The 14,184-nt window shown below is 48.9% G+C and overlaps 1 protein-coding gene across 1 annotated transcript in view; it reads left to right on the top strand.

Moving 5' to 3' along the window:
• The window catches only part of DPP10 (dipeptidyl peptidase like 10), a 285,774-nt gene that overhangs the window by 139,291 nt on the left and 132,299 nt on the right, over window positions 1–14,184 (top strand). Inside the window, 1 exon segment of the mRNA XM_075831017.1 lies at window positions 11,409–11,461. Within this exon segment, the coding sequence (XP_075687132.1) occupies window positions 11,409–11,461 (53 nt within the window).

Genomic DNA, 14,184 nt, shown 5'->3' with positions numbered 1-14,184 from the left:
GAGTTACATGTATGAGCAGTCGTTCCCTGTATGGTTACATGTATGAGCAGTCGTTCCCTGTATGGTTACATGTATGAGCAGTCGTTCCCTGTATGGTTACATGTATGAGCAGTCGTTCCCTGTATGGTTACATGTATGAGCAGTCGTTCCCTGTATGGTTACATGTATGAGCAGTCGTTCCCTGTATGGTTACATGTATGAGCAGTCGTTCTCTGTATGGTTACATGTATGAGCAGTCGTTCCCTGTATGAGTTACATGTATGAGCAGTCGTTCCCTGTATGGTTACATGTATGAGCAGTCGTTCCCTGTATGGTTACATGTATGAGCAGTCGTTCCCTGTATGAGTTACACGTATGAGCAGTCGTTCCCTGTATGGTTACACATATGAGCAGTCCTTCCCTGTATGGTTACACGTATGAGCAGTCCTTCCCTGTATGGTTACACGTATGAGCAGTCCTTCCCTGTATGGTTACACGTATGATCAGTAATTTGGAAGATTTAGTTTATCCCTAGTGATCGGCTTCCATTCTCCGGCCCAGGACGAGGTCTCATTAATTTCACTGCTTTGGAGCACCGTTCTTGGATGAATCTCATCTCTTTGCTTTGCGGCTTCTTTTACCCTGATTGTTCCTGAGCGGCACCAGCTGCGACCTCCAGAGCCCATTTTGGGCAGTGATGATACAGAACAGAGTTCTGGAGGGAAGATGCAGATAAACGTCCTTTCTGGACCTGGCGATGTAGTGAACGATCACACGGGAGATGTCATGACGGTGGAATTATTGATGGACCATTAGATGTTTCTGACTTTCAGCTGGTTTATATATCAGGTTGCAGCAGAGCCAGAAGTAATGTGCACACCAGACGACGGAGGACTCCGGGGCCCCTCAACCGGCTCCAGACCAGATAAGAAGTCATAGAGGCTCAGACCTGTAATCATCTACTGCTCAATATCTGGGAAATGGAGCCGGACAGCGGCGACTAAGATTCAACGGAGCACGAGGTGAACGAGGGGCTCAGGCTATATGTGAGGTGTCAGTGTAGAGTATAGATACGTATCCGTGTGTCTTTCATATATTCTACACCCTCCCTATAGACAGTACGGTGAGGACGCTGATCACAAGAGCTTACAATCTATGAGGAGAGGAGGAGTGAGGACACTGATCACAAGAGCTTACAATCTATGTGGAGAGGAGGAGCGAGGACGCTGATCACAGGAGCTTACAATCTATGAGGAGGAGAGGAGTGAGGACACTGATCACAAGAGCTTACAATCTATGAGGAGAGGAGGAGTGAGGACACTGATCACAAGAGCTTACAATCTATGTGGAGAGGAGGAGCGAGGACGCTGATCACAGGAGCTTACAATCTATGAGGAGGAGAGGAGTGAGGACACTGATCACAAGAGCTTACAATCTATGAGGAGAGGAGGAGTGAGGACGCTGATCACAAGAGCTTACAATCTATGAGGAGAGGAGTGAGGACACTGATCACAAGAGCTTACAATCTATGAGGAGAGGAGGACACTGATCACAAGAGCTTACAATCTATGAGGAGAGGAGGAGCGAGGACGCTGATCACAAGAGCTTACAATCTATGAGGAGAGGAGGAGTGAGGACGCTGATCACAAGAGCTTACAATCTATGAGGAGAGGAGGAGCGAGGACGCTGATCACAGGAGCTTACAATCTATGAGGAGAGGACTGAGGACGCTGATCACAAGAGCTTACAATCTATGAGGAGAGGAGGAGTAAGGACGCTGATCACAAGAGCTTACAATCTATGAGGAGAGGAGGAGTGAGGACGCTGATCACAAGAGCTTACAATCTATGAGGAGAGGAGGAGTGAGGACGCTGATCACAAGAGCTTACAATCTATGAGGAGGAGAGGAGTGAGGACGCTGTTCACAAGAGCTTACAATCTATGAGAAGAGGAGGAGTGAGGACGCTGATCACAAGAGCTTACAATCTATGAGGAGAGGAGTGAGGACGCTGATCACAAGAGCTTACAATCTATGAGGAGGAGAGGAGTGAGGACGCTGATCACAAGAGCTTACAATCTATGAGGAGAGGAGGAGTGAGGACGCTGATCACAAGAGCTTACAATCTATGAGGAGAGGAGTGAGGACACTGATCACAAGAGCTTACAATCTATGAGGAGAGGAGGAGCGAGGACGCTGATCACAAGAGCTTACAATCTATGAGGAGAGGAGGAGTGAGGACACTGATCACAAGAGCTTACAATCTATGAGGAGAAGAGGAGTGAGGACGCTGATCACAAGAGCTTACAATCTATGAGGAGGAGAGGAGTGAGGACACTGATCACAAGAGCTTACACTCTATGAGGAGAGAAGGAGTGAGGACGCTGATCACAAGAGCTTACAATCTATGAGGAGAGGAGGAGTGAGGACGCTGATCACAAGAGCTTACAATCTATGAGGAGAGGAGGAGTGAGGACGCTGATCACAGGAGCTTACAATCTATGAGGAGAGGAGGAGCGAGGACGCTGATCACAAGAGCTTACAATCTATGAGGAGAGGAGGAGTGAGGACACTGATCACAAGAGCTTACACTCTATGAGGAGAGGGGGAGTGAGGACGCTGATTACAAGAGCTTACAATCTATGAGGAGAGGAGGGAGGACACTGATCACAAGAGCTTACAATCTATGAGGAGGAGAGGAGTGAGGTCACTGATCACAAGAGCTTACAATCTATGAGGAGAGGAGGAGCGAGGACGCTGATCACAAGAGCTTACAATCTATGAGGAGAGGAGTGAGGACGCTGATCACAAGAGCTTACACTCTATGAGGAGAGGAGGGAGGACGCTGATCACAAGAGCTTACAATCTATGAGGAGGAGAGGAGTGAGGACACTGATCACAAGAGCTTACAATCTATGAGGAGAGGAGGAGCGAGGACGCTGATCACAAGAGCTTACAATCTATGAGGAGAGGAGGAGTGAGGACACTGATCACAAGAGCTTACAATCTATGAGGAGGAGAGGAGTGAGGACGCTGATCACAAGAGCTTACAATCTATGAGGAGAGGAGTGAGGACGCTGATCACAAGAGCTTACAATCTATGAGGAGAGGAGTGAGGACGCTGATCACAAGAGCTTACAATCTATGAGGAGAGGAGGAGTGAGGACGCTGATCACAAGAGCTTACAATCTATGAGGAGAGGAGTGAGGACGCTGATCACAAGAGCTTACAATCTATGAGGAGAGGAGGAGTGAGGACGCTGATCACAAGAGCTTACAATCTATGAGGAGGAGAGGAGTGAGGACGCTGATCACAAGAGCTTACAATCTATGAGGAGAGGAGTGAGGACGCTGATCACAAGAGCTTACAATCTATGAGGAGAGGAGGAGTGAGGACGCTGATCACAAGAGCTTACAATCTATGAGGAGAGGAGTGAGGACACTGATCACAAGAGCTTACAATCTATGAGGAGAGGAGTGAGGACGCTGATCACAAGAGCTTACAATCTATGAGGAGAGGAGGAGCGAGGACACTGATCACAAGAGCTTACAATCTATGAGGAGAGGAGGAGTGAGGACGCTGATCACAAGAGCTTACAATCTATGAGGAGAGGAGGAGTGAGGACGCTGATCACAAGAGCTTACAATCTATGAGGAGGAGAGGAGTGAGGACACTGATCACAAGAGCTTACAATCTATGAGGAGAGGAGGAGGGAGGACGCTGATCACAAGAGCTTACAATCTATGAGGAGAGGAGGAGTGAGGACGCTGATCACAAGAGCTTACAATCTATGAGGAGAGGAGGAGTGAGGACACTGATCACAAGAGCTTACAATCTATGAGGAGGAGAGGAGTGAGGACGCTGATCACAAGAGCTTACAATCTATGAGGAGAGGAGGAGTGAGGACGCTGATCACAAGAGCTTACAATCTATGAGGAGAGGAGGAGTGAGGACGCTGATCACAAGAGCTTACAGTCTATGAGGAGAGGAGTGAGGACGCTGATCACAAGAGCTTACAATCTATGAGGAGGAGAGGAGTGAGGACGCTGATCACAAGAGCTTACAATCTATGAGGAGAAGAGGAGAGAGGACACTGATCACAAGAGCTTACAATCTATGAGGAGAGGAGTGAGGACACTGATCACAAGAGCTTACAATCTATGAGGAGAAGGAGGAGTGAGGACGCTGATCACAGGAGCTTACAATCTATGAGGAGGAGAGGAGTGAGGACACTGATCACAAGAGCTTACAATCTATGAGGAGGAGTGAGGACACTGATCACAAGAGCTTACAATCTATGAGGAGGAGAGGAGTGAGGACGCTGATCACAAGAGCTTACAATCTATGAGGAGGAGTGAGGACACTGATCACAAGAGCTTACAATCTATGAGGAGGAGAGGAGTGAGGACGCTGATCACAAGAGCTTACAATCTATGAGGAGAGGAGGAGGGAGGACGCTGATCACAAGAGCTTACAATCTATGAGGAGAGGAGGAGTGAGGACACTGATCACAAGAGCTTACAATCTATGAGGAGAGGAGTGAGGACGCTGATCACAAGAGCTTACAATCTATGAGGAGAAGAGGAGAGAGGACACTGATCACAAGAGCTTACAATCTATGAGGAGGAGAGGAGTGAGGACACTGATCACAAGAGCTTACAATCTATGAGGAGAAGAGGAGAGAGGACACTGATCACAAGAGCTTACAATCTATGAGGAGAGGAGTGAGGACACTGATCACAAGAGCTTACAATCTATGAGGAGAGTAGTGAGGATGCTGATCACAAGAGCTTACAATCTATGAGGAGAGGAGTGAGGACGCTGATCACAAGAGCTTACAATCTATGAGGAGAGGAGTGAGGACGCTGATCACAAGAGCTTACAATCTATGAGGAGAAAAGGAGTGAGGACGCTGATCACAAGAGCTTACAATCTATGAGGAGAGGAGTCAGTACGCTGATCACAAGAGCTTACAATCTATGAGGAGAGGAGTGAGGACGCTGATCACAAGAGCTTACAATCTATGAGGAGAGGAGTGAGGACGCTGATCACAAGAGCTTACAATCTATGAGGAGAGGAGTGAGGACGCTGATCACAAGAGCTTACAATCTATGAGGAGAGGAGTGAGGACACTGATCACAAGAGCTTACAATCTATGAGGAGAGGAGGAGTGAGGACGCTGATCACAAGAGCTTACAATCTATGAGGAGAGGAGGAGTGAGGACGCTGATCACAAGAGCTTACAATCTATGAGGAGGAGAGGAGTGAGGACACTGATCACAAGAGCTTACAATCTATGAGGAGGAGTGAGGACACTGATCACAAGAGCTTACAATCTATGAGGAAGAGAGGAGTGAGGACGCTGATCACAAGAGCTTACAATCTATGAGGAGAGGAGGAGTGAGGACGCTGATCACAAGAGCTTACAATCTATGAGGAGAGGAGTCAGGACGCTGATCACAAGAGCTTACAATCTATGAGGGGAGGAGTGAGGACGCTGATCACAAGAGCTTACAATCTATGAGGAGAGGAGGAGTGAGGATGCTGATCACAAGAGCTTACAATCTATGAGGAGAGGAGTGAGGACGCTGATCACAGGAGCTTACAATCTATGAGGAGGAGAGGAGTGAGGACACTGATCACAAGAGCTTACAATCTATGAGGAGAGGAGTGAGGACGCTGATCACAAGAGCTTACAATCTATGAGGAGAGGAGGAGTGAGGACGCTGATCACAAGAGCTTACAATCTATGAGGAGAGGAGGAGTGAGGACGCTGATCACAAGAGCTTACAATCTATGAGGAGAGGAGGAGTGAGGACACTGATCACAAGAGCTTACAATCTATGAGGAGAGGAGGAGTGAGGACGCTGATCACAAGAGCTTACACTCTATGAGGAGGTGAGGAGTGAGGACACTGATCACAAGAGCTTACAATATATGAGGAGAGGAGGAGTGAGGACGCTGATCACAAGAGCTTACAATCTATGAGGAGAGGAGTGAGGACGCTGATCACAAGAGCTTACAATCTATGAGGAGAGGAGTGAGGACACTGATCACAAGAGCTTACAATCTATGAGGAGTGAGGACGCTGATCACAAGAGCTTACAATCTATGAGGAGAGGAGGAGTGAGGACGCTGATCACAAGAGCTTACAATCTATGAGGAGAGGAGTGAGGACGCTGATCACAGGAGCTTACAATCTATGAGGAGAGGAGGAGCGAGGACGCTGATCACAAGAGCTTACAATCTATGAGGAGAGGAGGAGTGAGGACACTGATCACAAGAGCTTACAATCTATGAGGAGAGGAGGAGTGAGGACGCTGATCACAAGAGCTTACAATCTATGAGGAGAGGAGGAGTGAGGACGCTGATCACAAGAGCTTACAATCTATGAGGAGAGGAGTGAGGACGCTGATCACAAGAGCTTACAATCTATGAGGAGAGGAGGAGTGAGGACACTGATCACAAGAGCTTACAATCTATGAGGAGAGGAGGAGTGAGGACGCTGATCACAAGAGCTTACAATCTATGAGGAGGAGAGGAGGAGTGAGGACACTGATCACAAGAGCTTACAATCTATGAGGAGGAGAGGAGTGAGGACACTGATCACAAGAGCTTACAATCTATGAGGAGAAGGAGGAGTGAGGACGCTGATCACAAGAGCTTACAATCTATGAGGAGGAGAGGAGGACGCTGATCACAAGAGCTTACAATCTATGAGGAGAGGAGGAGTGAGGACGCTGATCACAAGAGCTTACAATCTATGAGGAGGAGAGGACTGAGGACGCTGATCACAAGAGCTTACAATCTATGAGGAGGAGAGGAGTGAGGACACTGATCACAAGAGCTTACAATCTATGAGGAGAGGAGTGAGGACGCTGATCACAAGAGCTTACAATCTATGAGGAGAAGAGGAGGACGCTGATCACAAGAGTTTACAATCTATGAGGAGAGGAGGAGTGAGGACACTGATCACAAGAGCTTACAATCTATGAGGAGGAGAGGACTGAGGACGCTGATCACAAGAGCTTACAATCTATGAGGAGGAGAGGAGTGAGGACACTGATCACAAGAGCTTACAATCTATGAGGAGAGGAGTGAGGACGCTGATCACAAGAGCTTACAATCTATGAGGAGAGGAGTGAGAACGCTGATCACAAGAGCTTACAATCTATGAGGAGAGGAGGAGTGAGGACACTGATCACAAGAGCTTACAATCTATGAGGAGGAGAGGAGTGAGGACGCTGATCACAAGAGCTTACAATCTATGAGGAGAGGAGTGAGGACGCTGATCACAAGAGCTTACAATCTATGAGGAGAGGAGTGAGGACGCTGATCACAAGAGCTTACAATCTATGAGGAGAAGAGGAGTGAGGACACTGATCACAAGAGCTTACAATCTATGAGGTGAGGAGGAGTGAGGACACTGATCACAAGAGCTTACAATCTATGAGGAGGAGAGGAGTGAGGACGCTGATCACAAGAGCTTACAATCTATGAGGAGGAGAGGAGTGAGGACACTGATCACAAGAGCTTACAATCTATGAGGAGAGGAGTGAGGACGCTGATCACAAGAGCTTACAATCTATGAGGAGAGGAGGAGTGAGGACGCTGATCACAAGAGCTTACAATCTATGAGGAGAGGAGGAGTGAGGACGCTGATCACAAGAGCTTACAATCTATGAGGAGGAGAGGAGTGAGGACACTGATCACAAGAGGTTACAATCTATGAGGAGAGGAGTGAGGACGCTGATCACAAGAGCTTACAATCTATGAGGAGAAGAGGAGTGAGGACGCTGATCACAAGAGCTTACAATCTATGAGGAGAGGAGGAGTGAGGACGCTGATCACAAGAGCTTACAATCTATGAGGAGAGGAGGAGTGAGGACACTGATCACAAGAGCTTACAATCTATGAGGTGAGGAGGAGTGAGGACGCTGATCACAAGAGCTTACAATCTATGAGGAGGAGAGGAGTGAGGACGCTGATCACAAGAGCTTACAATCTATGAGGAGGAGAGGAGTGAGGACGCTGATCACAAGAGCTTACAATCTATGAGGAGAGGAGTGAGGACACTGATCACAAGAGCTTACAATCTATGAGGAGGAGAGGAGTGAGGACGCTGATCACAAGAGCTTACAATCTATGAGGAGAGGAGGAGTGAGGACGCTGATCACAAGAGCTTACAATCTATGAGGAGAGGAGGAGTGAGGACGCTGATCACAAGAGCTTACAGCCTATGAGGAGAAGAGGAGGACACTGATCACAAGAGCTTACAATCTATGAGGAGAGGAGTGAGGACGCTGATCACAAGAGCTTACAGCCTATGAGGAGAAGAGGAGGACACTGATCACAAGAGCTTACAATCTATGAGGAGAGGAGGAGTGAGGACACTGATCACAAGAGCTTACAGCCTATGAGGAGAAGAGGAGAGAGGACACTGATCACAAGAGCTTACAATCTATGAGGAGGAGTGAGGACGCTGATCACAAGAGCTTACAATCTATGAGGAGAGGAGTGAGGACGCTGATCACAAGAGCTAACAATCTATGAGGAGGAGAGGAGTGAGGACGCTGATCACAAGAGCTTACAATCTATGAGGAGAGGAGGAGTGAGGACGCTGATCACAAGAGCTTACAATCTATGAGGAGGAGAGGACTGAGGACGCTGATCACAAGAGCTTACAATCTATGAGGAGGAGAGGAGTGAGGACACTGATCACAAGAGCTTACAATCTATGAGGAGAGGAGTGAGGACGCTGATCACAAGAGCTTACAATCTATGAGGAGAGGAGTGAGGACGCTGATCACAAGAGCTTACAATCTATGAGGAGAGGAGGAGTGAGGACACTGATCACAAGAGCTTACAATCTATGAGGAGGAGAGGAGTGAGGACGCTGATCACAAGAGCTTACAATCTATGAGGAGAGGAGTGAGGACACTGATCACAAGAGCTTACAATCTATGAGGAGGAGAGGAGTGAGGACACTGATCACAAGAGCTTACAATCTATGAGGAGAGGAGTGAGGACGCTGATCACAAGAGCTTACAATCTATGAGGAGAGGAGTGAGGACGCTGATCACAAGAGCTTACAATCTATGAGGAGGAGAGGAGTGAGGACACTGATCACAAGAGCTTACAATCTATGAGGAGAGGAGTGAGGACGCTGATCACAAGAGCTTACAATCTATGAGGAGAGGAGTGAGGACGCTGATCACAAGAGCTTACAATCTATGAGGAGAGGAGGAGTGAGGACACTGATCACAAGAGCTTACAATCTATGAGGAGAGGAGTGAGGACGCTGATCACAAGAGCTTACAATCTATGAGGAGAGGAGTGAGGACGCTGATCACAAGAGCTTACAATCTATGAGGAGAGGAGGAGTGAGGACGCTGATCACAAGAGCTTACAATCTATGAGGAGAGGAGGAGTGAGGACGCTGATCACAAGAGCTTACAATCTATGAGGAGGAGAGGAGTGAGGACACTGATCACAAGAGCTTACAATCTATGAGGAGGAGGAGAGGAGTGAGGACGCTGATCACAAGAGCTTACAATCTATGAGGAGAGGAGTGAGGACACTGATCACAAGAGCTTACAATCTATGAGGAGGAGAGGAGTGAGGACGCTGATCACAAGAGCTTACAATCTATGAGGAGAGGAGTGAGGACGCTGATCACAAGAGCTTACAATCTATGAGGAGGAGAGGAGTGAGGACGCTGATCACAAGAGCTTACAATCTATGAGGAGAGGAGTGAGGACTCTGATCACAAGAGCTTACAATCTATGAGGAGGAGAGGAGTGAGGACGCTGATCACAGGAGCTTACAATCTATGAGGAGAGGAGGAGTGAGGACGCTGATCACAAGAGCTTACAATCTATGAGGAGAGGAGTGAGGACTCTGATCACAAGAGCTTACAATCTATGAGGAGAGGAGTGAGGACACTGATCACAAGAGCTTACAATCTATGAGGAGAGGAGTGAGGGCACTGATCACAAGAGCTTACAATCTATGAGGAGAGGAGGAGTGAGGACGCTGATCACAAGAGCTTACAATCTATGAGGAGAGGAGTGAGGACGCTGATCACAAGAGCTTACAATCATGCGGGTGACACAACATATACAGGTCTTGGTCAGTACACGGCTCCTCCATCTTTTATACCTGGGGGGGGGGTCGGACACATGAAGCTGCAGGAGCCGTCACCAGCCACTATCTGTATATTGGGGTGGGGGAAGTGCTGCTGAATGAGGGGGGGGGCAGAGACTGGGGGGCTGCTGAATGAGGGGTTGGGTTCTCATGAATAATGGGGGGCAGGGAGTGGGGGGGTGCTGAATGAGGGGTCGGGCTCTCATGAATAATGGGGGGCAGGGAGTGGGGGGGGTGCTGAATGAGGGGTCGGGCTCTCATGAATAATGGGGGGCAGGGAGTGGGGGGGTGCTGAATGAGGGGTCGGGCTCTCATGAATAATGGGGGGCAGGGAGTGGGGGGGGTGCTGAATGAGGGGTCGGGTTCTCATGAATAATGGGGGGCAGGGAGTGGGGGGGTGCTGAATGAGGGGTCGGGCTCTCATGAATAATGGGGGGCAGGGAGTGGGGGGGTGCTGAATGAGGGGTCGGATTCTCATGAATAATGGGGGTGCGTCTTTTATCATGGCCTCCACTGATGCCGCCATAACGTGGATAATGAAGGTATGAGCCGTGGGCTACGTGTCCCCTACATTTGGCTCTTCGCTTCTGTCCCCTCGTCATCCAATGTCTTATGCTCCAGCAGATCTGAGTGACCCCCGTGCCGAGGATTTCAGTCTCGTAGTTAATCTGAATAATTCATAGGTCTCAGCCGGTGTAGAGTGACCTGATCATCATCCTCACAGACGAGCGGCGCAGCACCGGACGCCGAGGACACTGATCCCATCAGACGCTTCTGAAGATGAAGCTTTATCGAATGAGTTCTAGCGGATCTACAACGTCCTTCTCCTACAGCTACGAAAGTGAAAAACTAGAAATCGTGATTGAAAAATGTCATCAAATATACATTAAAACCAGTGCCCGAAAGCGTAAGGCTGCGTCCCCGGGGGGGGGGGGGGGCACAAGGGCAGCAACCAATATATTACCCGTACAGCGCAAAGGACCAGGAATAATTGTGACCACTAAAGTGCGAATGGCCAAAGTGTAGAAGACAAAACGCAACCCTACTAATATATGGCAAGAAGCGTCCGTGGCCGGTGCCGCCCGGGGAGGGAGGTTCAATGGTTAAATTATTTTTTGGTACTATTCATGGTTATTGACCTATAGCACTGAGCCGTTCATGTAGAGTGGATATCGTTTGCATTATATTGGTCAGTGACCACTACTCACAACATCCATGGAGACTGGGGATTATAATTCTATTCGCTTCTCTGTGATGATAATAACTGGATTTCCTTTAATTCCAGGTATTTCACTATTCATTCACCGGCTCCTATGTGATCTACAACATCCACACCAGGTGCGTCGGCAGCTCCAGACCTCACGTCACAGACACCATCTGTTTAATTGCATCATCCCTAATGTCCCCAGCCTGCCCCGATATCTGTAGATAATGTCCTCAGCCTGCCCCGATATCTGTAGATAATGTCCCCAGCCTGCCCCGATATCTGTAGATAATGTCCCCAACCTGCCCTGATATCTGTAGACAATGTCCTCAGCCTGCCCTGATATCTGTAGATAATGTCCCCAGCCTGCCCTGATATCTGTAGACAATGTCCCCAGCCTGCCCTGATATCTGTAGATAATGTCCCCAACCTGCCCTGATATCTGTAGACAATGTCCTCAGCCTGCCCTGATATCTGTAGATAATGTCCCCAGCCTGCCCTGATATCTGTAGACAATGTCCCCAGCCTGCCCCGATATCTGTAGATAATGTCCTCAGCCTGCCCTGATATCTGTAGATAATGTCCCCAGCCTGCCCTGATATCTGTAGATAATGTCCCCAGCCTGCCCCGATATCTGTAGATAATGTCCCCAACCTGCCCTGATATCTGTAGACAATGTCCTCAGCCTGCCCTGATATCTGTAGATAATGTCCCCAGCCTGCCCTGATATCTGTAGATAATGTCCCCAGCCTGCCCAGATATCTGTAGATAATGTCCTCAGCCTGCCCTTATATCTGTAGATAATGTCCCCAGCCTGCCCTGATATCTGTAGATAATGTCCTCAGACTGCCCCGATATCTGTAGACAATGTCCCCAGCCTGCCCCGATATCTGTAGACAATGTCCCCAGCCTGCCCCGATATCTGTAGATAATGTCCCCAGCCTGCCCCGATATCTGTAGATAATGTCCTCAGCCTGCCCCGATATCTGTAGATAATGTCCTCAGCCTGCCCCGATATCTGTAGATAATGTCCTCAGCCTGCCCCGATATCTGTAGATAATGTCCCCAGCCTGCCCCGATATCTGTAGATAATGTCCTCAGACTGCCCCGATATCTGTAGATAATGTCCTCAGCCTGCCCCGATATCTGTAGATAATGTCCCCAGCCTGCCCCGATATCTGTAGATAATGTCCTCAGACTGCCCCGATATCTGTAGATAATGTCCTCAGCCTGCCCCGATATCTGTAGACAATGTCCTCAGCCTGCCCTGATATCTGTAGATAATGTCCCCAGCCTGCCCCGATATCTGTAGATAATGTCCCCAGCCTGCCCCGATATCTGTAGATAATGTCCCCAGCCTGCCCCGATATCTGTAGATAGTGTCCTCAGCCTGCCCTGATATCTGTAGATAATGTCCCCAGCCTGCCCCGATATCTGTAGATAATGTCCCCAGCCTGCCTCGATATCTGTAGACAATGTCCCCAGCCTGCTCCGATATCTGTAGATAATGTCCCCAGCCTGCCCCGATATCTGTAGATAATGTCCCCAGCCTGCCCCGATATCTGTAGATAATGTCCTCAGCCTGCCCTGATATCTGTAGATAATGTCCCCAGCCTGCGCCGATATCTGTAGATAATGTCCTCAGCCTGCCCCGATATCTGTAGATAATGTCCCCAGCCTGCCCCGATATCTGTAGATAATGTCCCCAGCCTGCCCCGATATCTGTAGATAATGTCCTCAGCCTGCCCTGATATCTGTAGATAATGTCCCCAGCCTGCCCCGATATCTGTAGACAATGTCCCCAGCCTGCCCCGATATCTGTAGATAATGTCCTCAGCCTGCTCCCGATATCTGTAGATAATGTCCCCAGCCTGCCCCGATATCTGTAGACAATGTCCTCAGCCTGCCCCGATATCTGTAGATAATGTCCTCAGCCTGCCCCGATATCTGTAGATAATGTCCCCAGCCTGCCCCGATATCTGTAGATAATGTCCCCAGCCTGCCCCGATATCTGTAGATAATGTCCCCAGCCTGCCCCGATATCTGTAGATAATGTCCCCAGCCTGCCCTGATATCTGTAGATAATGTCCCCAGACTGCCCCGATATCTGTAGATAATGTCCTCAGCCTGCCCCGATATCTGTAGACAATGTCCCCAGCCTGCCCCGATATCTGTAGATAATGTCCCCAGCCTGCCCTGATATCTGTAGATAATGTCCTCAGACTGCCCCGATATCTGTAGATAATGTCCTCAGCCTGCCCCGATATCTGTAGATAATGTCCCCAACCTGCCCCGATATCTGTAGATACTGTCCCCAGCCTGCCCTGATATCTGTAGATAATGTCCCCAACCTGCCCCGATATCTGTAGACAATGTCCTCAGCCTGCCCCGATATCTGTAGATAATGTCCTCAGCCTGCCCCGATATCTGTAGATAATGTCCCCAGCCTGCCCTGATATCTGTAGATAATGTCCCCAACCTGCCCCGATATCTGTAGACAATGTCCTCAGCCTGCCCCGATATCTGTAGATAATGTCCTCAGCCTGCCCCGATATCTGTAGATAATGTCCTCAGCCTGCCCCGATATCTGTAGATAATGTCCCCAGCCTGCCCTGATATCTGTAGATAATGTCCCCAACCTGCCCCGATATCTGTAGATAATGTCCTCAGCCTGCCCCGATATCTGTAGATAATGTCCCCAGCCTGCCCTGATATCTGTAGATAATGTCCCCAACCTGCCCCGATATCTGTAGATAATGTCCCCAGCCTGCCCCGATATCTGTAGATAATGTCCCCAGCCTGCCCTGATATCTGTAGATAATGTCCCCAACCTGCCCCGATATCTGTAGACAATGTC

Source organism: Rhinoderma darwinii, chromosome 6, assembly GCF_050947455.1.
Source record: "Rhinoderma darwinii isolate aRhiDar2 chromosome 6, aRhiDar2.hap1, whole genome shotgun sequence".
Lineage (NCBI taxonomy): Eukaryota > Metazoa > Chordata > Amphibia > Anura > Rhinodermatidae > Rhinoderma > Rhinoderma darwinii.
Note: the sequence above shows the minus strand (reverse complement) of the source record. Positions and strands in the feature narration are given on the sequence as shown.